General features: G+C 44.0%; 1 protein-coding gene across 2 annotated transcripts; it reads right to left on the bottom strand.

The window, feature by feature from the left end:
- On the bottom strand, positions 1-26,854 carry lrch4 (leucine-rich repeats and calponin homology (CH) domain containing 4). Of its 2 annotated transcripts, none has more exons than XM_082524265.1 (18): positions 26,466-26,854; positions 12,716-12,860; positions 11,787-11,916; positions 11,485-11,590; positions 10,989-11,235; positions 10,034-10,130; positions 9,799-9,892; positions 9,632-9,723; positions 9,487-9,539; positions 6,744-6,899; positions 6,512-6,580; positions 6,318-6,381; positions 6,170-6,233; positions 5,785-5,886; positions 5,611-5,708; positions 5,317-5,454; positions 4,827-4,904; positions 1-420 (listed from the first exon to the last, which is right to left on the bottom strand). In XM_082524265.1, exons 1-18 carry the CDS (start codon positions 26,635-26,637, stop codon positions 310-312), a joined length of 2,016 nt encoding a protein of 671 aa, XP_082380391.1. In that variant the 5' UTR covers positions 26,638-26,854; the 3' UTR covers positions 1-309. The 2 variants fall into 2 exon arrangements, with proteins under 2 accessions (XP_082380391.1, XP_082380390.1); XM_082524264.1 differs by lacking the exon at positions 1-420 and adding an exon at positions 1,066-4,636.

Here is a 26,854-nt window from a genome sequence, read left to right on the forward strand (position 1 = left end):
TTGTAGCTTTGATATATTTTTTATTGTTCATTAACCACTTGTGTTTGTTTTGAACTCACTGCAGTACGACTACAGGTACACAAAAACGTCACAGACTCTCTAAAATGGTACGGATACAACGAGCGCTTGAGTGATTTACAAATCTATTTGAACCGTTACCTTTTTTATGAAATTTGAAAGCTGTTCTTAATACAAACTCTGTAAAGTTGATCAAATATGAAGCATATAAAAATAAAACACTGGCCCTGAGATACTGCTGGCGTGGCACTGGGGTGCCGAGACTGCTTTGAGCTAGCAGCCACAAAGGCTTCATGTTTTTGGGGCTCGCTGGTCTGCCAGATCGGACAACGTCTGGACAGTCTGGGCCAACCGACTCAGGCCTTCGTCCTCCATGATGAGTTGAGGTGAACACAAAGAATCCTGGAAGGGGACGGAAAGAGCAGGAAGTAGATCCAAGTAAGAAACATACACTTCTACACATTCACCAGTAAGCAGTCACTCATTAATATCAAAGTAACAGTATGTCCAGCTTTATAACTTTGATAATGCTGCATATTTCTAAGTGTGGTTTGATCAGATTTGAAAAACTTTGCTAATGAGACAAAACCAAGGAGTCCTGTCACTTAATGAGAGGATGCAGCTACATCACAGTGCAAATGTTCCCCTGAATACCAGAGCATGACTTTTACTGACGTATTCATTCTTTACTGAAGATGATGCATTTGACTGTGTGTACTTACCTGTGTGAGCACGAGCTGCCTCAGGACTAATGCAGGTGTTTAAATGGGTTTGAAATACAGATGCTGCTGTCACTGTATTATAGAAACTCTGAAAGGTTTTTGTTCTTCTAACAGAAAAAACTGAACCGAGAGGTTTCAGACTCATTAGCAGTTTTGATATTAGTTTGATGGTTTGTCACAACTCACACATGACGGGTCGACAATGAAGACAGATGAGACAGTTTCAGGAGGCGAGGTGGACGCATGTAAGCTTCACAAAATGAGACACTGAAGCTGCAGGAAGACAACAGCAGCAAAGCAAACACAGCAGAGAAGCACCAAAAAGTTCTTTTGAAATCATTTAATTACAACAGACAAAGAGTCAAAAATCATCCTCGTTAGTAAAAGGTGTAGAAATATACAATACAAATGCATTTGGACTAACATTAAAGAATATGTCTGCATCATTGTGGATTTTATCAGTTAGTGTTCGTCCAGTTTGACCTACAAAAATATACATCTGAGCTGAAACAACAGCAGAGTGCTCATAAAACTGTCAGATATAAGAAGCAGTTATTTTGGTTTTACAATGGACAAAAATCTAAATCAGTATAAAACAGCGTCCTCACACCAGAGCCAATCAATCCCACTGCACTCACACTGAGGGGGCGGAGCAGAGCCAACATCGCCATCGTGAACGGAGCTCAGCTTCTACAACTATCACTTGCACCTACTTGATATATCATGTCTAAACTGAAATAAACACTTGTGTCCTTGATTTTGCTCGGTCATTGGTCTGTAACCACTACAAAAATAGAAATTTAAACACCATAAAACAATAAATACAATAAAATTTCCTTCAGAAGAACCTGTTGAAACAGGAACTCCAGAAAGTGAGAATTGTTAAATAAGCTTTAAACAGAAAGTAAGGAAACGCTGTTTGTTGCAACGAGGCGTCTGTTCTCACACAGCGCGTCCTTCACCATGAAAACCTGCCACAGCTTCTCTGTCAGCACCAAGCAGCCTATTCTGACACTCTTACACTGACCATGTGGTGCTGACAGTCAGGTGCTGACTGGAGCCTGAACAGGTCAAAGTGTGGAGGTGACATAACGGGACTCTTACCTGATAAGGTAAGAAAGCACCTTTGGTGGGAGATGCGCCAAAGGTGCTCTGTTCAGAGTTTGGGGACGGTGAGGTTGGAATAGCCTAGCCACAGTGCTGACCTCAGTCCCATCAAACACTCCTAGGATCAGCCTGTTTGTCCCAGACTAACCAACACAATCACACCAGTTGACTTGTGACGCATGCTGGTCAGAGGCCGTCCAACAGCAGCGTGTGAGCTGCATGAACCCAGGCTGCTGTACCTGCGTACGGTTCTTCCACAGGCCGATGAGTCGTGTTTCAATCCAACAAGCAGAATAAGCTGTTTGGCATCAGCAGAGAAGGTCTGGCAAGTTTGTCCTGTTATTTCCTCACAAATGTGGCACATTTAAGGGGAAACAGCGGCTCCTGCCAAGCAGCACAGTTACAGCACAGAAGTAAGTGCTCACACACAAATGTGCACACTTACTGTTTGTTTAGACGTTTGTTACACAACTAAATTTACAATAGCTTCTGATTCAGGTACCGAGTGCTTCACATTAAATAATAATGATGAATGCAGTGTGTTACATGTAAATGAGCCCATAATCTATTTACATAGAGAATTACAGGTGGACCCATGTAAGTCTGGGATAACCAAAGTTCATATGAAACAATAGACACGTGTAACAGGAAGGCGCTGCTCGCCGCTCTGAGCTGTGCTGCTCTCTCATCTCGTCAGATTAAAGGCTCGAGGCAGCTACTGTCGCTTCATATTTGGTGCCATTTATATAAACTGATCCAATCAGCTGGCCCACAACATACAGCTGATAGACTGAAGCAGCCTTTAGGTAAAGTGGCCCTGAAGCCAAAAGCCAGACTGCAGCGTCTAGTTTTAGTCCCACAACAACAACAGTGATGGAAATGAATCGTTTGTAAAAAGAGCCATCGTCTTTAAATCAATGGTTTTTACATGAATAATGTCCCATTTTAGTCAGCGGGCTGATTCAGTTGCTGTTACGTCTAACAGCAGTGCCAAACTCATCATGAATAAACAACAAACTGTGTCTCAGCAGAGTGACATCACAGGAAGTTTACACCACGCTGACGGGCTAAACCGGCTCCTCAGAGTTCCTTAAAGTGGAAGACGAGAAGGTCTGAGGTGAGATCAACACCAGGCTGTGGTGATGTGCACACTCACTCACTTAGCAAGGACACTGCTGTAAAGCCAAACAGAAAGTTATAGAAATAAAGTCAGCACATAAAGAAAGCCCAGAGTTACACAGAGGGACTTTTAATCAGGGCTCATCACATGAAAGGAAGCACAGCAACTTTTTTAAGGAAGTTGAAGTGACGACGTGTATGAAGCTAAAAGGAAACCGTTTTCATTTCCTATTTCTCCCAGTGAAATACTATCGCCTACACTCAGAGTTTCAGATGTTTGAATATTTGCTCAAACACTGAATGTAGCCTGAATCTCCCAAATGTCTCGTCCTGCGGGTTAAACAGCTGCAGTAACGAGTGTGTCATGTTGGTTGCACACACTGGCCCTGAGTAGAAACAGCAAAGTTTCCACGCTGAGCCAATCACATCTGTGAATCTCCAAAGGAAACTTTGTCACAGGGTTATTTTACCTGGATACATCTAATTGACCTGCTAGTGACTTAAAGTGCGCACACTAATCTCACAAAGTTTTAAAACTACTAAGATGTTGGACTTGTTTCACCGAGACAACCAAACATAGAACAAAATAAATAAAGCAATAATTTAATGACCTGTTTACATTTATACAGACAGGTTAGAGTCCGGGTTAACCGTGATTGGTCAAACAGACCATTGACAGCAATGGAGCTGACACAGAGAGCGTCCTGGAGGGGTTTGAACCTCAGGTCTGAGGCAGTAACGGCGCCCCCTGCTGAAGCGCAGGCATGTTTCACTCGCTCACATCAGGAAACATTATCCTTTATTTTGTGTATTCTTGTATTAAATAATGAGGTGCAGATGCTCTCTATGAGCTCCTCACGAGGTCAGCAAAAGCAGAGATCCCTTAGATGGGTGTGTCAGGCATAGAGGCCCCGCCCACCTGTCAGGTACAGCTAATCAGACAGACTGGCTAAGAGCGAGGATTATCTGGAGGGGAGAGGGCTGCAGCAAGGGCCAGCGTAGGAAACATCAGGAACTGTGAATCATGCAAAGCATCGAGCCCAACAACACAAACACACACAGTGAGACTTGGTCACAGCTTCTCTCTGTGAACATCCTCCTGCATGTCTAATGAGACACTTGGTTAACCTGAGATTTCAAATACACAGAACAGCTGGGCTCTGTTTCCCTCAGACTTCCACCAGTATAACCAGTGTCATCAGGACAGATAGCAGTTACCTTTCACTTGTCACTAATGGAGCGACCCAGGTTTAAATGAACTTCCAGGAGATGGTTGGTGATGGTGCAGGCAGCTGTGACACAGACAATCATCACGGAGCGCTTCTGTTCAGTCACCAGTACAAAGCAGCACACTTACAGGTCTTACAACACGAGCACCGTTTGCTTTCTATGCTAACAGCCTGTTGCTATGGCGAACGTACTCCGTGTCACATGTCGTTGCTTTAAGGGAGCAGGTAGCAGTAGAGGACGTAGAGCAGCGCCATGACTGCACAGTAGAAGAGCAAGAAGTCTGCGGACAGCAGCGAGGTGGAGGACGACGAAGCCTCAGGCGAGGAGTGGAGGCGGGGCCGGTCCTTCTCCTCCCCCTCCACGGCCAGCAGGGCTGTCACACAGCGCAGCACATTGGGCAGCTTACACAGAAGCACATCAGAGCACACACACACTTCAGTCTGGACAGGAGAGGACACACACGCACGCAAACGCACAGAAAGACAATATGAGTAGTTATATTGTTAAAGCTAGGACATCAGAGACGACAGGACAAAGGGCAGAACAGCAAAAAGCAGATTTAGACTTGATTCAAAGCACTGTCATCACAGCAGACTACACCAGGACAGCGTCGGGACATGCACACGTTACCTCGGGGACTCCCAGCCGGCGACAGGCGGCGACAAAGTTTTCCACGTTGAGTCGACACTTTGCCAGGCTCAGTTTGGGCTGCGAACCACACACACACACACACACACACACACACACACACACACAGGCGAGTTATTCTCCATCACAGCAGGAAGCTGCAGCTGTACTTTTACACTCTCTTTGCCGTTTCACATTCAACATCTTCTGGAAGCTTTTAATGTGAAATCTGAGAAGGAAGTAGGAAGAAGCTACAAATATGTAACAGCAGTGTTAGTTGTGACATGAATCGTTCTGCCTGTATGAGCACTTCGTGTTTCTGATCATAGCGAGCCGACTTTATCTGCACAGACGCGCTGCAGCTCTCACAAACTGCTTGTTTTACAAAGAAAGGTGACGTGACCGACAGGTGAGTGGACAATGACCAGGTGAGTCATACAGACTCTACTGCTAACAGCAGCGTCATATTTCGTTTCAAGGCTTCCAGACTCACCACTGCTGGGGAAGGAATGTGGATGATGGACACAGAGCGTGGGCGGATGTGATTCACCAGCTGGCAGAGGATGGTGCCATTGGCCAGAGCTTCACCCATATCCTCTGGTAGAGTGATCTTCAGCCGGGACTCTAGAGTCTGATTAAGGACACAGAGCGTCATGGTTTAAAGTAGACCCCACTCAGGTGCCATGACACTAACACAATTAGTTCGTCCTATGAGGAGCCTGACTGTGACACCAAGCGTCCAGTTTCCCGTTTAGATCACGAGGAAGTGTTGGTCTGTGGGGCTGACCTTGCGTAGCTGAGTGATGTCCGGTCTTTCCTCTTTAGGCAAGCGCAGCGTCGTGCGAGACTCGCTTCTGCCAGACTCCCCAAGAGAAAAAATGGCCCCTGAAAGCAGACAGGTAAATAAAGGTGTAAAGGTGTGTGGATTGTGGAGTGACGCTGTGGCGTGTTCTTTGGGTACCTGTGGGTTTGACGCTGCTGTGAGAGGACGTCCGAAACAGGAAGCTGCTGGGTTTCTGGGCCTGACCAGGAGGAGGGGACGTCTTGGGGGAGGACGGGAAATCTGATGCAAACGTCAACAATGCAAAGTGTTAAAGACGCACTCTCACTCACATCACAACACAAAATGACACACACATACAAACTGAATCGAACATATTTCATAATTACAACACGGCTCCTCTTCATCAAAGCGTGACTGCAACCACTCGTATGTGGAAGACTTGATTGCTTCACTGAAATGTGCGCTTCTGAGGAACTACACTTTGATGTGTTACAGCACATGTTGCACAGTGGGATTTAATTGTGAAACATTCCACCCACACACACTCTCTCTCCTTTGTTACCTGTCTTGCTGCTCGATCGCTGCAGAGAGACTGAAGGAGCGCCTGTGCTCATTTGGTCAGCGCTCTGAGGGAGAAACAAGTGTGATTTAAAACAGCAGACACACAAACCCGTTTACCTCAGTGAACTGAAGACAAGGACAGTACTCACTGCACATCTGTGTCGCAGGCCAGATGTGCCATTCTCTGCTTTGCTGCTTTCTGGTGATGTACCACTAGAGAGAGACACACGCCACTATCAGCAGCAGAACCTCAGCCCTTTGTTACCACTTTAACATAGATTTTTGAACAGGCGTTTGTCTCTATGGCAGGCCTCACGTGTGTTTATCTGCACGCCATCCTTACCATGAACTACTTCCCATCTGCTGTGCAGTGGCCACATGACTTCCTGTTTTGGTGGAGAACTTCAGCGAACTACAAAATAACAGGTTAAGACAGGCAACAGCGTATAATTAGATGAGAGCACAGTTACAGCGTTGACTCGAGGGACACGTAAGGTAAGCAGAAACGCCGAGTCATCTTCAAAATAAAAGAAATGTGCAGACGCTAAAAGCAGAATATCTCCGTCAGTATCAACCTTGCTTTCTCCTTTTGCTGCTGCTGAAGCCGTTCTCTCTCCTGCCAGATAAACAAGGTACCAGGTCTCCTTCGCTCCTCTAGGGAGGGGCTGGAGGGGGACAGAGGAGACGAGGAGGCTGAAGATGAAGAGCCCAGCTCGATGTGGAGGCTAGATCTGGGAGTGACAGACACAAAATGGATACAATCAGAGTTTTTTATCCGATTGTTTCCAAGCTCGTGAGCCGACTTCCAGGACTTCTTATTACTTATCACTGGCAGCTTGTCTGTTAGAGACGCTGCTGACATACAAACTAAACTAGGACTCTCTGAGAAGAAGCTTCCAACATTTAAACCCTGATTCCTCTTCAACAACACAAACTTTCATATCCAAATGTTTCCCATTACTGATGTTTACGTACGATTTACATTCACAGACGTTTGAACCTTTTACTTTATCCAAAGGAAGTCGGGCAAATACGGAGGGCTAAACGTGCACAACTAAACAAAAGAAAAACACATACGCTGTTCCAAATATCGTTTTAATCAGAGAATGGCATCAAGTCGGTTCAACATGTGAGATACTGATCTGGTCATCTAAGGAGCTGCTCTGCTATTAATTAAACTAACAGGAGCAACAATGAGACAAAGTCCAAAATAAATAAAATGGTTTTATAGGTGAAAGCCGCTGAGTTTGGTCAGTGTTCCTGCTGACTGGCTGACACCTGGATCATACAGAGGCTGCACAGGTAGTCCGACTCCTCCAGGACGGCACATCAATACGTGCCACTGACACAAGGTTTGCTGCCTCCCAGCACAGTCTCAGAAGCATGAAGGAGACTGCTAACTCTAGCTTGACATTGCCAGAGAAGGTGCTTAACCCAACAGCATTACCAGGATCTGCTCCTTTGTGCCATGTGCTCACTGCCTGCCCTGGGGCCTGACAGGTCCAGGAGCGGTGCTCCGTCCTTTCCACAGATGAGAGCAGGTTCACCCTGAGCACAAGTGACAGGTATGAAAGGGTCTGATACCTCCAGACCCGGACTTTCATCAAGCATCTCAAACTTGGGATGGACTGGTCCTGTGGTGATTGACTGGAATTGGACATACCACCACAGACAGACCCTTCAACCACAACTCAAAAGCTTTGCAGAGGTCTTTGGACTGAACTTCCCAAACATCATGCTGAGCCAGTGAAATCTGTAGGAAAAGTCCAAGATCAGAAACAGCAAAACCCCGTCAATGTCAAATATTTGATTTTAAAAAGTCACACATGGCACTATGGCTCCAGTTTTCCTCACCCACCAGCATAAAATACAAAGAGCTTTATCACAACGGCAGCGTGAGCAAAGGTCCACGACAATCGTCACACCGAGTCAAACATTCCCTCAGATCGTCAGAAAGGAGAGAGGCTGTTCTTGTTAACAGCTGGTGTAACCCTGCTCACGTCTCCATCACAGAGCCCACTGCGTGCCTGAACTGTGCGCTGCTGGACTCGAGTTGTGTCATTTGCAAGTGAATTTACCCACGTGACCTTGGTGGCTGTGGACGTTCCTTCCTCTACTAACCCACAGTGCACGTGACACTATCCACTCGGCCACAGCGTGGTTACAGAATCAGCACCCTGGCGTCTCCATTGCTGTCTCGGGTGACTTCAACCACGTCACCTTGGACATGACACTTCCACCCTTCACACAGGACGTGGTCTGTGCCACGGACCGACTGCATGCTAATGTCAGGGAGGCATACAGTTTCTCCTCCTTTCAGCTCTATGTGCCTACTGTGAAGATGCAGAGTGTGACCGGTGGTCAGAGGGCTGTTTTGGGGTGACAAGCATGCGCTGAGACCCACGGTGAGGACATCAGTGGGCTCACCCAGCGTATCACTGAGTGCATAACCTCCTGCACAGACTCTGTTGTCCCTCCATTGTTACCCAGATAACAAGCCGACACTGAAGATGAACTGAAGGGGTCCAGATGTGGACTGACATTAGACTGACACCAGAGCTGAGGACACCAGCATCTACCTACTCAATCGAGTCTACGCCCTGGACCAGCCGGAGAGGAGCGTGAGCGTCATGTTGTTTCAGTTTCCTGGTGCATTCAGCAGCATCAGACAGACCTGCTGGGTGATGATCTGACAGCGATGCAGGTGGATGCCTCGCTCGTCCTGGATTGTTGATTACCTGACAGGAAGACTAGAATATGTGCGTCTTCAACACTGCGTGTCTGACCAAGTGATCAGCAACACAGGGAACCACAGGGGGCCTCTTCACTCTCTACGCCACAGACATCAGCCACTGCACCTTAATACCACTTTCCACCACCAACATCTACCAAAGCTTTAGCTTTTAGCTAACTAAATGCAAACAGTCTTAATATATTTGCCAAGTCTTGTTTTGTTTAGTGTGCTGTGTGCAGAATATAAAGTTATGCATCAGCATTGCTCAATCACACTAAAGGCCTAAAGTTTCTTCTAATAACATGTATCACTCTGGGTTCCAGTGTTATAATACAGTATGAAGTGGATTCATGTTGTGTGAACCTGCAACATATTTAACCTGGAGAACTTTTGCGCTGCACAAAGCAAGTATTGCAGCTACACTTTGGGAGGTGAGATTTGTGCAGATAATCAATATTCCTCTTTTAATTTTGAATTCAGATTTCTGCTTGTGGTGTTACAGAGCAGACCCTGCGCTCTGAGGTTTGAACCTACTGCAGGTGATACAGCCATGCAAAACTCTGACTGTGCTTCACACCACTGACCTGGATGTTGTTGACTCCTGGGATTGCAACGGTGACGATCTGTCCTTCTGATCCTGAAAAACCAATACGCGGTCAACATAATCAACACAAACACAGGACACGACACTGCGTGACAGCTGCAGATCGGCGTGAGGATGACTGGTACCGAAGGAGGCGTGGATGTATTGGTCCTGATGTCGTCCTCTTCCTCTGTCACACTGCTGTCAATGAAGTCAACCTGCTCCGCATTTCCATTCACTGTGAAGAGTACGATGGTGTTCAACACGTCTCACAGCACAAACAATGATTTATGGCCTGTGCCTCTTTCCTCACCTCTGTTGGATTCCTCTTCTTCCTCCGCCAGGTTACTTTGGTCTCTGTTGACCTCAGCCATGCGGAGGGAGCGCTCTGAGAAGTCGTCAGCAGACTGAACACACAGCACATGTCAGTGAAACACTGATCTGTTTATCTAATACTACACAATGCATTTCTATATCCACTATTATAGATATTAATAGAAGAATATATAATGCAGTCACATGTGACAGTGTGTATCCTGTAACGTTACCTCGTTCCCAGACCATCGTTTGCTGCCGCTGTCAACGCTGTTGAAGCCAGAGTCCAGCCCTCCTAACTGACCTGGAAACAGTTCCTGGTCTGACAGACTGCAGGGAAAACACCATAAGCACCCATTAAAATGAAGAAGAGCAAACATTGTGTTAGTCGGGGCAAACTGTGAAAGAGCGCCGCTCTAAAGGGCAGTGACTCATGTTTTTAGGCTCTGGTGCAGTGTTAGAGTGGATTTCCCACAGCAGAGTTACTCCTCTTATCTCTGTCCTTGGTTCAAGTACTACAATGTTACTGGGCGGCTAAATGGAATGCATTGATTTACAATGGTACTATTTTCATTTGAGTGTAGATGGATACTGAGCGGTGCCCAACCCCCGGGCCACGGACCAGTACGGGGCCGCGAGAGTTGAGGTTTGGATGTGAAATTGACAGTTTTCAGGGTTTTTATCGTTAACTCTGTTTCCCTGGGTCTTTTCTCGTGTTGCAGTTGTGCGTCTTATTTTGAAAGAAATATTTATGCGTTACCATAGCGACCAGAGAACATTGGGGTTGGGGTTTAAAGCGTTAAGAGGCACAGAGGAGGAAGTTACGCTAAATGTTGTTGGCGCATTTCAGGAGGACGCTGCTAATAAAGTTACACAGTGAATCTGCATTTATTATTATATTTACCAAATCCCACAGTTTGTGTCTTGGTCGTATCATTTTGTTGCCTCGCTGAGCAAATCAACTTGGCAGCTTCTTCCAAAGTATTTGTTACTCAGAGGTAAATTTACAGGATTATAATATCCAGACAATCCAAACACGCTGGCGTAGCACCTCCACATAGAAATATGTATCGTCACACGTGTTCTTAGGATCTGACTGTTACAGCAGGAAATTGCACACAGCGTCTTCACTGACTTAACCCAACCAGTTAAAGAAGTCTTGACTATCTCTTAGACCTTTGTTCTTACCAGCTGTTAAATCCAGTGGGTCTCAGGTGTTTCTCCAGCTCTTCTTGGCTCCTCTTACAGGCCTCCATGTTGAGGTACTTGAAGATGTGGTATTTGCCCTTGGAGCAGATCTGCGCTGGTGGCATCTGCAGTGGATTGCTATCCAGTGAGATGCTTTGCAGATGCCTGAGGTGACGGTAGCACAAAGGCAGATGGGAAACTCGGTTGCAGGAGACATCGAGCCTAACGAGGGGCAGCTCGGATATTTCTGTGTGGGGAACAGAGAGGGTAAGAGTCAGTCGCGCCGGGCTTGGAGCTTCGTAAACATTAAAATCCAAACTGACTTCATACAGTTGAAACCTCAACTCCTTCACCACTGGACGTCGATCCAATAAGAATTCACTTCTATATTATATTATCTACATTCCCTCTCTGATTGGCCTGTTCAGCACTCTCTATTCCTACTGTGGATTTTCAAGTAAGCATGAGTGGCAAAGGGCTCCAAGTTTATTTGTACCTTCAGGCAACGTGGTGAGCCGGTTCCTTCTTAGGTTCAAGTCTCTCAAACACTCCAACTGCCCGAGCTCTGCTGGCAGACGCTGAAGTTCATTACAGCTTACATCCTGAGAGAGAAAAAACTATAATAAACCAAGAGGAAAACTGCAACACAGAAATGTGACTGAGTGATTAAACTGTAAGACTGGACGTCTGACTGTGAATCACAGGAAGGTGAAAGGGATGCTGTGAGGGGTACCACTGTACCCTCCACAGTACAAACAGAACATTTCAAGGAGAAATGACGGTGTGAGTGTGTCGTACCAGCTGTCTGAGTTGTGTGAGGGAGTATATGGAGGCGGGCAGTGAAGACAGCTTGTTGTTACTGATGATGAGCACTCGAAGGAGGGGGAGCTGAAAGACCGAAGGCTGTAAACTGGACAGGAGATTACGACTGTGGAGTCACAGAGAGAGTGATGCAGTTTAGGAGGTGTGACCTGGGACTGCACACAAACACAGTTAGATGCTTTACTACGTTACACAGTGTGTTTGCTGTGAGCTGCACTTTTCCTGCTCCAACTAACAACAACCTGGAGGGTTCGCCTTGTCTCCTAGCAACAGCAAAATTAAAGTGTCCAGGCCCACATTAACAAACACTAAGACACAGAGGCTCGCCTCAGAGGTGAACCTGATTACCGACTGCTGCCTTTGCACTAACCAGCGCCTGGTTCTACCAGCCTACTGTGTGCTCCCTGATTATTATCAACAGTTGGATTAGTGATCAGCCCATGATTGTTTTATATAGACTGGATGAACAGTGTAGAGATGGAATGATCACTGTTTGTGTCACTGACACCAAACTATGACTGCTGACTACTCAGTAAGTTTGTTTTTAAAATGTATCATTTTATATGAACAAAAACAGCATTTTTATTGGACTGAACGTGGCCCAACAGTCCACCTAAAATAGTTCAGGACCAAAGCTAAACCTGTTTCCATTTTGCCAGAAATGTTCAAATGTTGCTGCAGAACAGCTGCAGTAACAGTGTTTCTCACTGTTTTTGAAGTAGGACTGGCCTCCATCTGACGTTACGACAGAAGCGCGTTACCTCTGCTCTTCCATTACCACGGCTCTAAGAACTGTTGGAGGTCTACATTTGTCACAACATTACTTACTACAACAGAATACAACGCTACTGCTAAACAATGCAGTGCAGTAATCAGAGTCACGTGTTGCGGTGTGTAGGAGTTACCTGAGGTTGAGGTAGGTGAGAGCCTGCAGGTTGCTGAGGCTGGAGGACAGGGACCGCATCCCATTGTGGTACAGGCTCAGTGTCTCCAGGGAGATGAACTGACACAGCTCCTCTGGCAGCTCACACAGGCGGTTCTTTGACAGATCTGGAAAACATCAAACGGCCCAAACTTCAACAGTTGTAGATACATTGATACAAATGTTAAAATGGACCAAATGTTTATTAAATGTTTTTATGAATGAGATCTTTGTTTATATTTTGTATATGTTGGTAAACTTAAAGGTCAAGTTTCCTGATAATCTCATGAATGCAATAACCCTGAAAGAAGTCACCTAGCACTTTGCATTTGATACCACGAGTGTATCCACTAATAATCTCAAACAAGGTTAAATCTCAGGTCAGAGGTCAGAGGCTGACATGTTCATGCTTCAACAGGACATCTGTGCTGTAGCTGTGTCTATGTAATCGCACACACCCCTGAAACCCGACACTGTGACCCGAGGTATATCCTGATGTGCACGCCCCTGCATTGATTTCAAAATCCTACACTGCATTGTTATCTGGAATTATTGCACCTCTGACCCCTGACTTTGAGGTCAAGGTCACTGAGATTCATCAAACTCCAAGTTTTTTAAGAGATACACCAATGGGATCAGTGTAAAACTCCTACTTTGCTTCGTTCTTGAGTTATTGCATTCATAACCTCGGGTATTCCAGTCACCCACCTTCCTGCCTGGCATAATGACGACGATATCACATCAGCCTTTCATGGCCGAGGGCTAAAAATGTAACTTAACGTTGGGTCAGTGCAGGTCCCAACTATTGTCATTGGGCCGTTCGATACCATCAGATCCTCCTGGGCATTTATGGCTAATTTTTAGATGCAAGTTTCCTCATTTATGAGTGAGACGATAACAATCACCAATATAAGGACTCAGAAATGTCAGCAAATTCCCAGAGGGAGGTTGCTGACATCATCTGAAAGGACATGAGGGAACATAAAAAGAAATGGAGGGACAAATATGTCTGACCTCACGAAAGAGTAGAGACTAAGGAGGGAAAAGGTTACTGCATGTAATTTTTTTCTATCATGGGCAGAAACACATAAAAACAAATAGATAATTAACTGGGACACAAACACACGGTACAGTAATTAGCACCAAACACACCAGCACAAGCAGGTCGTAGGTCTACAAATATTTCCTGCTGAAGCCTAAATCAAAGATCTCGGCTGGTGAGAACAGGACACCGTCACTGTGTGGGTGTGGAGTTTTTGTAAAATCTCTTTCGGTTTAGTTAAGAAATAGATTAAATGACTAGTAAGCCTGGTACCAGGTAGTGACAACACCGATGATTAGTCGGCTAGTTATTCCCTAACCTTACCCAAGAAAACCTCACCAGCCCAAACTCTGCTGACCTTGTTAGCAGAGTCAGACTGATTTCACATTAGAAAGTGTCCTGCTGTGTTTCAGCCTGGCATTAAGCAGAAACGCTCCACAGCGAGGAGGAGGCCCAGCACGTCACCATGATAAGAACTGAAACCTTTTGTCAAAGCTGACTCAGACCAGCTCTCTTCAAACACTGCTGTTTTCTCTGTCCTCTCTGGGGAATCAGCTCACATTCAGCTGAGCTGAAATGTGATTGGATTTCCTCGTCAGGACACACGGTGCAGCTTCTTACTTCCTTCAGTGTCTACAGTAGAGGTGAAGAGAACAAATCCACGATACTCTATAAAATCTAATATACGATTAAAAAACCTGAATGTTCTTTTTATTTACATTTATTTTATTCTCTTATTATTCAGTCCTCGCTCCCACTCTGGGACTCAAAGCAGTTCAGCTGCACACAACCCAAAAGACAAAATATTAAGAACTGAAAAAAGTAAAACGTGTGTTGAAGAAGCAGAACAGAAACTCAAATATATGACAAAAACTTTGTCCACATAGTGTGTAGGGCTGTAATAATCTATCAATTACTCTATTAGTTAATCGAGTGATTATACAAAAGCAAAAAGACAAAATGAAGAATGTTTTAATGTTTAACTACCACATTTGTATTTACGTGCCACATTAAAATGTCATTATCTAAAGAAAACATTTTCTTGAAAAAAAATCTATAATTTTAAGTACAGTCAAATACAGAGTAAATAAGATAAATATGCAAACTGCACTAAGGCTTAAAAAATGCTCTGTGTTGTTTCTGACATTAATAGGAGGCAACGAGACGTTATGAAGGTGCACATGTTAAAATCCACCCAACACCCTCATGGGCTCAGTTTTACTGGTCCATGTACTTTTTTTATGGGCCTGTGAAAAACTTTACAATTTCATATTTTTAGAAATTACAAAATTTTATATTATTTTACTTTAAAAATGTTATGAAAGCCTTGAAATAAATGTGGTCTAGTACTATCTAGTAATATCAGTCTGCACATGCTCCAGAGAGCTTTTCTTCAAATTCTTTAATTCTCACTCGCTTTCGCAACTTTGTACTTTTGTGTTACTCGATGCTACAAACGCGTTTTCTTTTCCCTGACTCACTTTACCTGTCATTGCTCGATTACTTAGATATAAAAATGCTTTGTTAATATAAATATATATCATGTTTATGGTTATTAAATGACTCCTCCTTGTTGGCTGTATTTCAATCAAAGAAAATTCAGACCAGCTAGATCTGTATGTGTTCACCCAATGAGAAGTAATTACTTTCAAACAACGACTTTCATTGCTAAGCATTGCACATGCTGCTGCACACTCTGGAAAAAGTTCAAATCTAACCAAGCAGGAACAAATGTTGGATCGCTGTTAAGCTAACACATCATCAGAGCTACTTTCTGCGTCTTGAATATCAAGGGTAAGTAATGCATGTGTACAAATATAGACCTGAATATATTCATTTCTGCAGGGGTGGCGAGTAACCCTCTACCTTCATGTCACAGGTCGTTCAGTGTTACCCTGTCTCACAGGATTATCGGCCACTTCAGGATACCTGCTGACCTGGATCGACTCCCGTTAAATTACCACAGTGGGTCTGGAGATGTTTCACCAGGCTTAAGAACAGGGTCAGCGATTATTAGCTCGGAGAAACTGGATCAAAAATATAAACAAGGAAAAGCACACAACAAGAAAAAACAGTATGCAGGTTATAGCAAGCTCTCACTTGCCCTGTGCCACCGTCACACTCTGTGGGTATTTTCCAGTAAAAGCCACAGGCCTAACCATTTTGAGCCCTGGTCCATATGCAGACACTCTGACAGTGAGCAGAGAGCCGTTAACAGCTGCTGTGGATCAATGATTGTGCTGTGGCCAGAGGGCACAGTAAAACACAGGGTAATGAACCCTGTTAGCAGTAAGACGGCAGCTCTGAAGCTCCACGTCTGCTATAAGGGACCTAAATACATATAAACACTGTCAGATTAACCATAACGTCTCACTGTCAATGCCATTAACTACAGACATCATGGTGAAGCTCATTGGAACGTGACATTTCACAGCATTTGTGCATCCATCAGGTTCATTGATGCTTTTTGTTCTCAACCGTATCAGCAATGGATGTGAATAACTGGTCAGATGAGACACGTCTGGAGGTAGGACCAGCACGCTCTGGGCACGCTTCATGTAACTGAAGGAAGGATGAATGGAAGACGTACCGAGACCTTCTGCTACCAGGATGATGAAGATGAAATGAAGACAATGATCCCAAACACACGGCCAAGGAGACTCTGAATTGGTTAAGAAAATAAAGCTGGCGCAGCCAATCGCCTGACTCTAATCTGACATCTGTGGAAAGAGCTAAAGGTCAGAGTTCAAAGTAGGGGCTTATGGAGCAGGTTATGGAGCACTGTTTATGTGGAAGAATGGGCCAAAGTCATGTGACTAGTTTCTCTATACAGGACGTGTCCTCATCAATAGGCTTCTGTACAAAGTATTAAATACATTTTTGTTCAATACTTTCCTGTTTCACTGTGTCATTATTCCCTACCACCTTCCTTGACGTTCGAGTGTGACTACTTCACAAGGACCGATACGTAATATCGGATCGGTCCATCTCTACTTTTAAATACTTAATTCACCCTCTGCACCTGACTGGTCAGAATAAATTCATTTTTAATAATAAATATCTGTTATTATGCTGCCTTACCTTCAGCTGGAGCTGGGCAAGTTTTCCAAAATGTAAAAGTAGGGAAGGTGTATTTACTGGAACAATGAAAGCAGATCATGAGGCTTAAAAGGGGGCTGAAGGTTTTAAACAGATCAGTAGAAAGAGGAGGATTTTCCTGCCAGAGCAAAGCTCTGCATCTAATTACAGGCTCTGCAGGAGGCTTTATCCTGGACACTTACGTCACCTCTCACACATTGATCAGACAGAACTCTGTGGAGGGCTTCCAAACACCTACAGCATGATAACACAGGACACGAGCTCGAGACATCAAACAGGTTTAAACTCATTGTTTAAAAAAGAAAAAAGTCAAATGAAGTCATCGGCCCTCTTATGTTCCACCCTGTATTGCATAACAGCGGGCCTGAGGAGCTGCTCAGCACACGTTTGTTTGTGTTATGAGCTTCATTTGATCACAGCTGACACACTGAAACATTACAGCCTTCAAAGTCTGAATATTTATCCAGGTAAGATGGACAGATGGACATAACCTGGACTTCATCTGCACAAAACGCATCTATGTTTCATGAGAAAGTCACCACTACTACAAAACACAGCAGTGTCTCCCACGAGTACTTGGGCGAGTACTTGGGAGAGTACTTGGGAGAGTACTTGGGAGAGTACTTGGGAGAGTACTTGGGCGAGTACTTGGGCAAGTACCTGGTCGAGTATTTATGTAAATATAAATATCATTATATAATCCATTGGCTATGCTGTCCACCCCTGCTGTACATTTTTTTACCAGCTTTAGTCGTTTCTAGGATGTGACTGATGCTCTGCATGAAACTGACCAGGTGAAGACCACATTGTGAATGACATATTAAATAGCATTTCATTGTTGTTCACTTTAACTGCGGTGGCTGATATCATATAAACAACATATGCACATTTTATAAACAAAATAAAACAATATTTCTTTAGTTGAATTTGTGAAACAGACACAAACATTACAGTTTGACATCATAAAAATAGTATTTCTGCACCAATGAGGTGATTCCCAAAAAGCTATTAGCCAAAATGTTGGCACCTTTAGCATGCTGTGCTTAAAACAATTAGAGGGAAATGCATTACTCAAAGACGTGACGGGGCTAAAAATGACATTTAAAATGAAATCTGATCCTTTGTTTGCAGACGCTTCATCACAAACTCTCACTGGAAGATGTGTTGTCAAGAAGCCATCTCTAAGGAAGGGAAATGAGATAAACACTGAGGTGGATCCAATTACACAAACACTGCACTGAAAATCAGTAGCAACACAGCTCAGAGTGATGAATCCAGATTTGAAACTGTCATTGCAGGATCTGTTTAGCAGATCTTATGAAAAACTGGCTCCATTACTGATTGTCCCATGTCACGTTTCCTGCACATTCTCCACCTGCCTGTGCTGAGGTGTGTTCACGTTAACAACATGAGCCTGAGTTAGTGGGCAGGCACCACTGCCAGGAGACAACAAAAGAACTGAGAAGACACAAATAAATGAGTCACAAGGAGAGGCTGTAGGCAAACGTGTGCGTCGCTTTTTGTAATAACATGAAACAACTTAGCAACAAGTGCTCGACATATGAGACAACCTTACATTTGTATTCGTGTGTGTCAGAACATCTAATACTGACTGACAGTTATAGACTAAAGTTACTTTACTAGAGTTCGACCAACCACGCGTCTTGGAAATGACCTCATTCGACTACTTTACAGCATTAAATATGCACTGAACAAGCATTCCTGCTGCTGTGAGCGACATCAAGCTTTATTATACATTCGATTTAGCGCCATGTAGCAACCAGCTACCTCTTCCCCTCACCCTGGCTCTTTTTCATAAGACAGCATCAGACCACAACGTCTGTTCTGATGCTGTTTGTTTCGCAATGTTGCCAGTGACAACACAACTCTGTGTCTGCTGAAAGACAGGATGTGGCTGTGTGGATTCCTGTTACAGTGTTAGTGATAGCAAGCCGATGAGCAGCACTACAGACAGAAGCTAAAGGCAATCGGTACAGCGTGTGTGAGAGTAGACAGAAACTGCACTATTTCATTAGGTGGGAATCTAAATGTTTCTATGAGTGATGGAGACGTGCAGCAAGTTACCATTTAAATCATAGCGAGATGTTTGGATATGACCCGATCTTAACCAGCAGCGTGTTCCAGCAGCGTGTTTCCTACCAGCAGTATAACTAGCAGCTCTGTCTGACTCATGTGAAACAGACTGAGAATGTTGCCTCATTATTTGAAGCCCTTATTATTTTATTCATTATCTTTTATCCTGTCACACCTCCCGTCTTCGTTCTGTTAAAGCCATACAGACTGCAGGTTTTGCTTTAGCTCCATATGCAAAGCTCAGTGTGTCCATGCAAAAGGCAGAACATGCTGCTCAGCACACTGACAAACAAATAATACGACACAATGCATGATGGGCATGAAAAACTAAATCTAACTAAATAAATGTCCCATGGTGGTTGGAGGTAAAAACATAAATAACATTGTTTAAAGACTTCTTTTTAGTTTTAGTTTGTTTTCCACTGAGTTATCAGCTTTGTCACTGGTTAGCTAACAGAAACTATTGTAAGTCTACTAACTGCTACCAACCAACCAAACCCAGTGACGTAAAGGTTTGTACTGGCACCAAACGTGTTCTAGAAACTCTGAGCACTTATGTCTTAAATGCAGTTGCACAGTTTGAGGACAGGAAGGCTCCATAACTGACCTAAACTACAGTTCGTATAAATCTGTTAAACTACTTTCCTTTCATTTAAACTCGCCTGAACCTACCTCTTGATTAAAGACACCAACAACCTACAGCCACATTATTAAGAAGCACATATTTCATCTATCAAATTGTAAAAACTTTGACGTTTGCTACAATAATAACAATAATAATAATAAATGGGTATATGTGCACATACAGTATTTACTTCAACCCCTCGAGGCCCCGTCTTCTACCCACTTGCACAGTGAATCTGCTGTTACGTAAGAGAGGGACGGCCTCAGCTTTCATTATAGAGGAGGCGGTCCTCTCCACACAATTCGATTATTTACACACCAATAGTAGTAGATTGTGTTTCAGGGAAAAACACAGGACTATGTGACCTGGGTTTATGGATCATGTGGTCTCTAGCTCATGTGTGTTGTCATGGCCCCGTAACACAGAACGTGTTATTTTTTCTCCTATACCGGACTATTTAAGATCAGATAACTCTCTTTATTGTCATTGCACAGTCATACATAGTACAATGAGATTGGAAAACTGTCCTACGTCGGCACTACATATAACACAACACGATATGAGACATCACATCACAACGCAACACAAACAACACAACACAGTATATTAACTTAGTAATAAAAAAAAAGAAGAAGAAGTGCATGTGTATTGCAAACTGTTATTATTGCACATTAATTATAATTGCACCTTGTTATAAATATAAATATTATTATTGTTTTAAACATCGTTCCCCCCCCCAAAAAGTCCAGGGAGGTAGCCAGTCAGGTCAGCTATTTGCACTGATCAGGGCTATTGCCCTGTTGTAAAAGCTGTCCTTTTTGGGAATTGAAGATGGTAGATTACTTCATATTTTTTTTAATGAAACAGGTTAACTTTAAACTTTTAACTGGAAAAATGGAAACTTATTGTTGGAATTTACATCCAGTTTGTAGTGGTTAGCAGGCTACGACTTCCTGAATAATGGTAAATGGTAAATGGCCTGTATTTATATAGCGCTTTACTAGTCCCTAAGGACCCCAAAGCGCTTTACATATCCAGTCATTCACACATTCACACACTGGTGATGGCAAGCTACATTGTAGCCACAGCCACCCTGGGGCGCACTGACAGAGGCGAGGCTGCCGGACACTGGCGCCACCGGGCCCTCTGACCACCACCAGTAGGCAACGGGTGAAGTGTCTTGCCCAAGGACACAACGACCGAGACTGTCCAAGCCGGGGCTCGAACCGGCAACCTTCCGATTACAAGGCGAACTCCCAACTCTTGAGCCACGATCGCCCGGACCTGTTGGAATTTAATGCATTTAAAACAATGTGGTTAAACAACAACAAACAGCTTTAACAAGGAAAGAAAACATATCAGCAGGAGGAAACTCTACACTCACATACCGTGAAACTTATTCAAGTTCCAAATACAACGTTCAGTTCAGCTCTATTTAAACTAGCACCAAATCACAACAACAGTCACCTCAAGTCACTTACTAGTGTAAGAAAAGGACCCCACAAGAACACAGAAAACTCCAATAATCAGACGACCCCCTATGAGCAAGCACTTTGGTGACAGTGGGAAGGAAGAATTCCCCTTAAACAGGAAGAAACCTTTGGAAGAACCAGGCTCAGGGAGGGGCGGGGCTTAGAAAGATGGGACAAACCATAAACTATTGTCAGTCCTTACAAACAGATCAAAATAACAGTAACATGTCTCACAACTTCCTACACACTGAAGACCAACAGCTATGGGAACATTGGAGTTCTGACTACACACAGACACACACAGGCCACAGACCCAAACTAGTTATCGTCCTTAAAGCTGAAGACAGACTCTGGATCAGAGAGAAAAAACAGCAGCAACCTTTAAAGCAAACAGCTGTTTGTTACTAAAAGCACCACCATGAAAAGATGTCATACTGAAAACTCACTCTGAACTAAAGTGAAAGACTCTGATTAACAGAGCCATCCATGAAGACCACCAGGCTGCCCTGTTCACCAACAAAAAAGAAAAGCCTTTTCCTCACAATGAGATGTCCCATCCAGTCTTATCAGTTCATGAGACGCTCCTTCAGTATTCCCATGGATATGTTTGAGGAAACTGCTGGTTGGTTCATTGACTCACTGTGATGTTTTTAGTCTCTTACACTGACATGACAGCTGGATGGAAACATGGTGCCTGGCTAACAGAACCTGCTCGGTAATCGGAAAGGGAAAGCAGGGAGGCTCACAGAAGAAAAAGCAGAACTAAAGACTGAGTGAACATGCCGCCCACATCCGCAGAGTAAAGGAAATAAGACCTCTCTCTCACAGAGCAGATGCCAGCTACTGACAACAAGGCTCGAAGCCATACAGAATCCATACTGAAGCCACACAGCAGGTAAAATAAGTATTGAACACATCACCAATTTTCGTAGTACATATATTTGTAGTAGCACGAATTGCTCAGGTGTGATTTTGGCCCAGATCTCATTATTACACATAACTTATGGACCTCTGTGATTAATTTCTTTAGCATCCGTGGGCTGAATGGGTCGCTACAGACGTCTGGTGAGAATTTCATCTCATTAGCATCTTTAGAAATATATTTAATTTGTTCAATACTTATTTTACCCACTGTGTGTTAAAGTGTGTTCACCCAGTTCACAAAGTACAGAATAGCTTTGTAGCTTCTAGCAACACTTCCCAAATATGTTCCCTTGGATCCCCTGTGGAGGCACCGTGGGCAGACACACACTGCACTGTGGGCCCCTGCAGGGGTTGGTGCTAGCATACCTACATTATGCCCACACACAACTGCTCAAGTGTGGACAAGAACCCCCAAGGGATTTATGTCTCTACCCAGACTCAACAAGATATACTATGGAGCTGTTTACAGAAAATAAGATAATCACATGTGGCCTAATATCATTGACTTCTTTAGTTGGTCAGCAGTACATCAATAAGGTCTCCATCACCCTTTCTCTGCCCCTTGCTGACAGTGTGATGGCTGGAGATTAATAATAACTGATAATTGAATGTAGTGGTGTATAAACATATAGTGAGTGAGAAAGGTGACTGAAAGAGAAACACCCAGTGCATCAATGGAGTCCCCCAGCAGCCTACACCTATTGCAGCATAACTAAGGGAGGATTCAGGGTCACCTGGTCCAGCCCTAACTATATGCTTTAGCAAAAAGGAAGGTTTGAAGTCTAATCTTAAAAGTAGAGATAGTGTCTGTCTCCTGAATCCAAACTGGAAGCTGGTTCCACAGAAGAGGGGCCTGAAAACTGAAGGCTCTGCCTCCCATTCTACTTTTAAATACTCTAGGAACAACAAGTAGGCCTGCAGAGCGAGAGCGAAGTGCTCTAATAGGGTGATATGGTACTACAAGGTCATTAAGATAAGATGGGGCCTGATTATTTAAGACCTTGTATGTGCGGAGCAGGATTTTGAATTCTGGATTTAACAGGAAGCCAAAACAGGAGAAATCTGCTCTCTTTCTAGTCCCTGTCAGGACTCTTGCTGCAGCTGCATTATACATGTAAGCATGTATAATGTAAACAGAATTGGTCCTAGCACTGAACCCTGTGGAACTCCATAATTAACCTCAGTGTGTGAAGAGGACTCTCCATTTACATGAACAAATTGGAGTCTATTAGATAGATATGATACAAACCACTGCAGCACAGTACCTGTAATACCTACAGCATGTTCTAATCGCTCTAATAGGATATTATGGTCGACAGTATCGAACGCTGCACTGAGGTCTAGCAGGACAAGCACAGAGATGAGTCCACTGTCAGAGGCCATAAGAAGATCATTTGTAACCTTCACTAAAGCTGTTGGTGGCTATGAACGATGTCCGTCAATTGAACGGGTGGTGGTGTGGACATGAGGCAGCCAGTCATCACAGAATGCATTTCAAACAGGATCACCAGGAGCAATGGTGAAGGAACGTGTCCCAAAAAGTACGTTCTAACATACTTTTGTTTATGTATCACCAAATATGCAATACATGAGATTTTTTTAAAGCAAGAATGTTGTTGCGGTCGATTTGCCAAGATAAGATAATTACTCCAACATTATCTGAGATGTCAGGTCTAGAATCAGCTCTGATGTTGATGTGTGAGCCTCACAAACAGAAGCTGTCAATAACCAGAAGGGACAGGACCGAGGAGGATTTATTAGAATAAATAACAGTATGGGACCGAGGTGGTAATACCAGTACTCTATCGTATTGTTTTTGCCTTATACGCTTCATTTCCAAATATGAAGACATGATGGGTGTCTCTAGACTTTGGCACATAACTGTATCTATATGAAAAATGTAAAACATAAGTAAATGCGCACGCGCACGCGCACGCACACACACACACACACACACACACACACACACACACACACACACACACACACACACACCAAGTGAGCAGCTGGGGTTCTCAGTGCCGGCTGTCCAAATCCCCTCGTGCTCTCAGCATAGCTGTACGACCAGCAGGACCCCAGCAGCCTTTATTAGGAATTTGGAGACGTGGCGAACGACACTACAGGACAACTTCAATTCTTCAACAATTTTCTTCTTAAAATGCTTAAGAAAAAGTTACCTAAGTTTCTCAGCAGTCCATTTAATCTGCTTGCTGCATTGAAGCATACTTGGGGATTAGCCGAAACCTAACCTCACAGCACTATAGCTCCAGAACAGCTTGGTGAATCAGCACTAGCTGAGTACGTCCCTTACAATCACAGAATCAGTGGGTGCAGTTTTCTGCTGATATAACGTCTGTGTCAGGAGGCACAACTACCAGGTACTTCTGTGAAACTCAAAGCATCTCATTAGGCAAGACACTCAAATACAGGCTAGATGCTACAAAACTGACTGTTTCCTGCTAAACAACAACTGAGTCACTGTGAGCCAGTGTGAATGACAGATGTCAGCAGCTGCCTTGTTAATGAGGACAACTGAAACGCTGATTTCAAGATTCTGCCACATGCCTCGCAAATGTATTAAACTTTAAATAAAAAATGCTTTATTAAGCAACTAACACATTTGTTAAAGGGCTGTGTGTCACCGCTTCTCCAATCAAGCCACAAACACGTAGTATATGAAAGTCTGTGCACCACTGCATCTGAAAATTTAATTCTCTGCTAAGACTTCAGTCTCCAAATGTTCAATTCATACACTTAACCTTATAGAGTGAAGAGTATGTAAACAGAATTATCATTAACAGTCTCAGCGGCATTCACTTTGATGATATAGTGATGAAAGCCTGAAATACTTCCTCATCCTTTATTATCAAAAAGCACTGACTGAGTGACACACAGGAAAAATGATGTGTCAAGTAGGCATTTAAGCGAGGCCTTGGGACATAAACACCCAATAAGAATCCAAGCATCGTAGCCTCTTTCATATCACAGTCACCACACAGTGAGAGAAAGCAGAGCTTAAGCTGATGGATAAACTCAAACACCCAGATAAATGATAAAGATTAGGACAGCAATACTGTAACTAATAGATGTCCAGGTATATTTTGCAGCTTATTTTAGCTTTTATTTTTTAGCCTCCCACCCTGTCACAGCACATGCCTGACCTCCCTGAGCCTGGTTCTGCCAGAGGTTTCTTCCTGTTAAAAGGGAGTTTTCCTTCCCACTGTTGCCAACAATCAGGAGGAATGTGGTTGTTTGGGTTTATCTGTATTAGCGTTAAGTCTTTACCTAAAGTGCCGAGGTGACTGTTGTGATTTGGGCCTATATACACTGAACCGAATCCGCCCAAAAAATGTTACAAAAGATTTTTACTGTTGGGGATTACTGGATCCCACCTCTTATTTTGAAAGATCAGATGCTGCTAACCAGCTAGCCCAGTTTCAAGTCCAGTTTCTCTGCTGCAAGCTGATCAAGTCACTGTTGCAGAGGATGTCGTTCAGATGCCTCTCCTTCAGGCCACGAGGGACCATTTCACAACAGAGTAGTGGCTTTAAATGCTGTGCTTGACTCTTTCATCCAACACAGGTTCTTGAACAGGTTCACACTTCTTCCACTACTGATCTTTAATGTAAAACCACGACATCCCAACATTAATGCTGTACACAGCTATCCCCCACAGTCATGAGTGCCCCACTCATGCCCGTAAAGCAAAGAGCCAGATGGTTACAATATGCAAAGCAGCAGCAGCAGCACTGCGATCAGACTAATTTCACCCGCTTGGATGAGGTAATCCTCTTTCACCATCGCTAGGCTAATCCACACCTACTTCGCTGTTTTTACCACTTTTACTCTGTTACCAACAGCACTCTGCTTTGATAATGATAACTAGCATGAATCACCGGTAAACACAAAGTCTAAACCCCGTTGAGGGTTTCACATGATAAGTTGAGGAAGAGGAACTCGTCTGGCGTTTTTTCCTTTTCTCGTTGGAAGTTAGCTTCCTGAGAATAGCAGCTTTCTTAAAAGCGATACTTATGACTGTGCTCAACTAGAAACGGAACTACAACCTCATATGTTTGAAGCTCTTAAGCAGAAACGTATTTGGGAGTTATATTGGCCGCTAACGGCGCCGCTCAGGCCGGTGGGAGACGGGCCAGCTGTACGAGGCTGAATCCCTGTTAGAGATACTTGACGTTCATACGGTTAGTCACGTTAACCTGCCGAAGCAAGAAGTCGCTATGAAACATATAAAACAAGTCAGTTAAAAAGTAGAGAGGCTGGCCATGTAGCTAGGACAGGATCGGGGAAACTTGTTTCTTTGAAAACAGTGTTGTGCAACGCGGCGGGGAGGGGAAGGATGAGTGTTCGCCCTGAGCAGAAAGAAGCAGGTGGCGATACAACAAAAGGCGTCTCTCATAATTAAAGCTAGCATGATGGCAGGCTTTTTCAACTTACTTAGAAAAGTGAAAAACAAGCTAACCTGCGTGTGTTATGTCGGACAGGTCATAGTTCTTGGCGCTCCGAGGAAACTCCTTCAGTTTACGGTTTGACAAGTTGAGAGCCCCGCTCGTGGCAGCCTCCTCGAGCGCTTTTTCCACGCTACGACTGGCCGCTACTGTGGCAGGCAGCTGGGCTCCATCCCCAGCAGCCATCAAACGTACAGGTCTACCTCCTCTTACACTTTGTTTGAAGCGTCCACTCCACGTTCATACCCTGTAGGTCCGTGTAAAATCCAGAGTGGGCGTTCTTCGTGGACACTTTCAAAGCAGGGAATTATTTCTTTTTTTAACGCAGGCTTCGCTCAACAACGGAAGCTCTCGATTCCGTTACTGAACCAGGGGCTGTCAATCTTCCAGGAAGTCGCGCCAA

Source organism: Aulonocara stuartgranti (genome assembly GCF_965226115.1).
Source record: "Aulonocara stuartgranti genome assembly, chromosome: 3".
NCBI lineage: Eukaryota > Metazoa > Chordata > Actinopteri > Cichliformes > Cichlidae > Aulonocara > Aulonocara stuartgranti.

Coding starts and splice junctions, on each gene's coding strand:
- lrch4 (XM_082524264.1), bottom strand. CDS start 26,637: ATGGCTGCTGGGGATGGAGCCCAGCTGCCTGCCACAGTAGCGGCCAGT. Junction 11,917..12,715: donor CTCACCTACCTCAACCTCAG/GTAACTCCTACA, acceptor GTGACTCCACAG/TCGTAATCTCCTGTCCAGTT. Junction 9,724..9,798: donor AGAAGAGGAATCCAACAGAG/GTGAGGAAAGAG, acceptor TACTCTTCACAG/TGAATGGAAATGCGGAGCAG.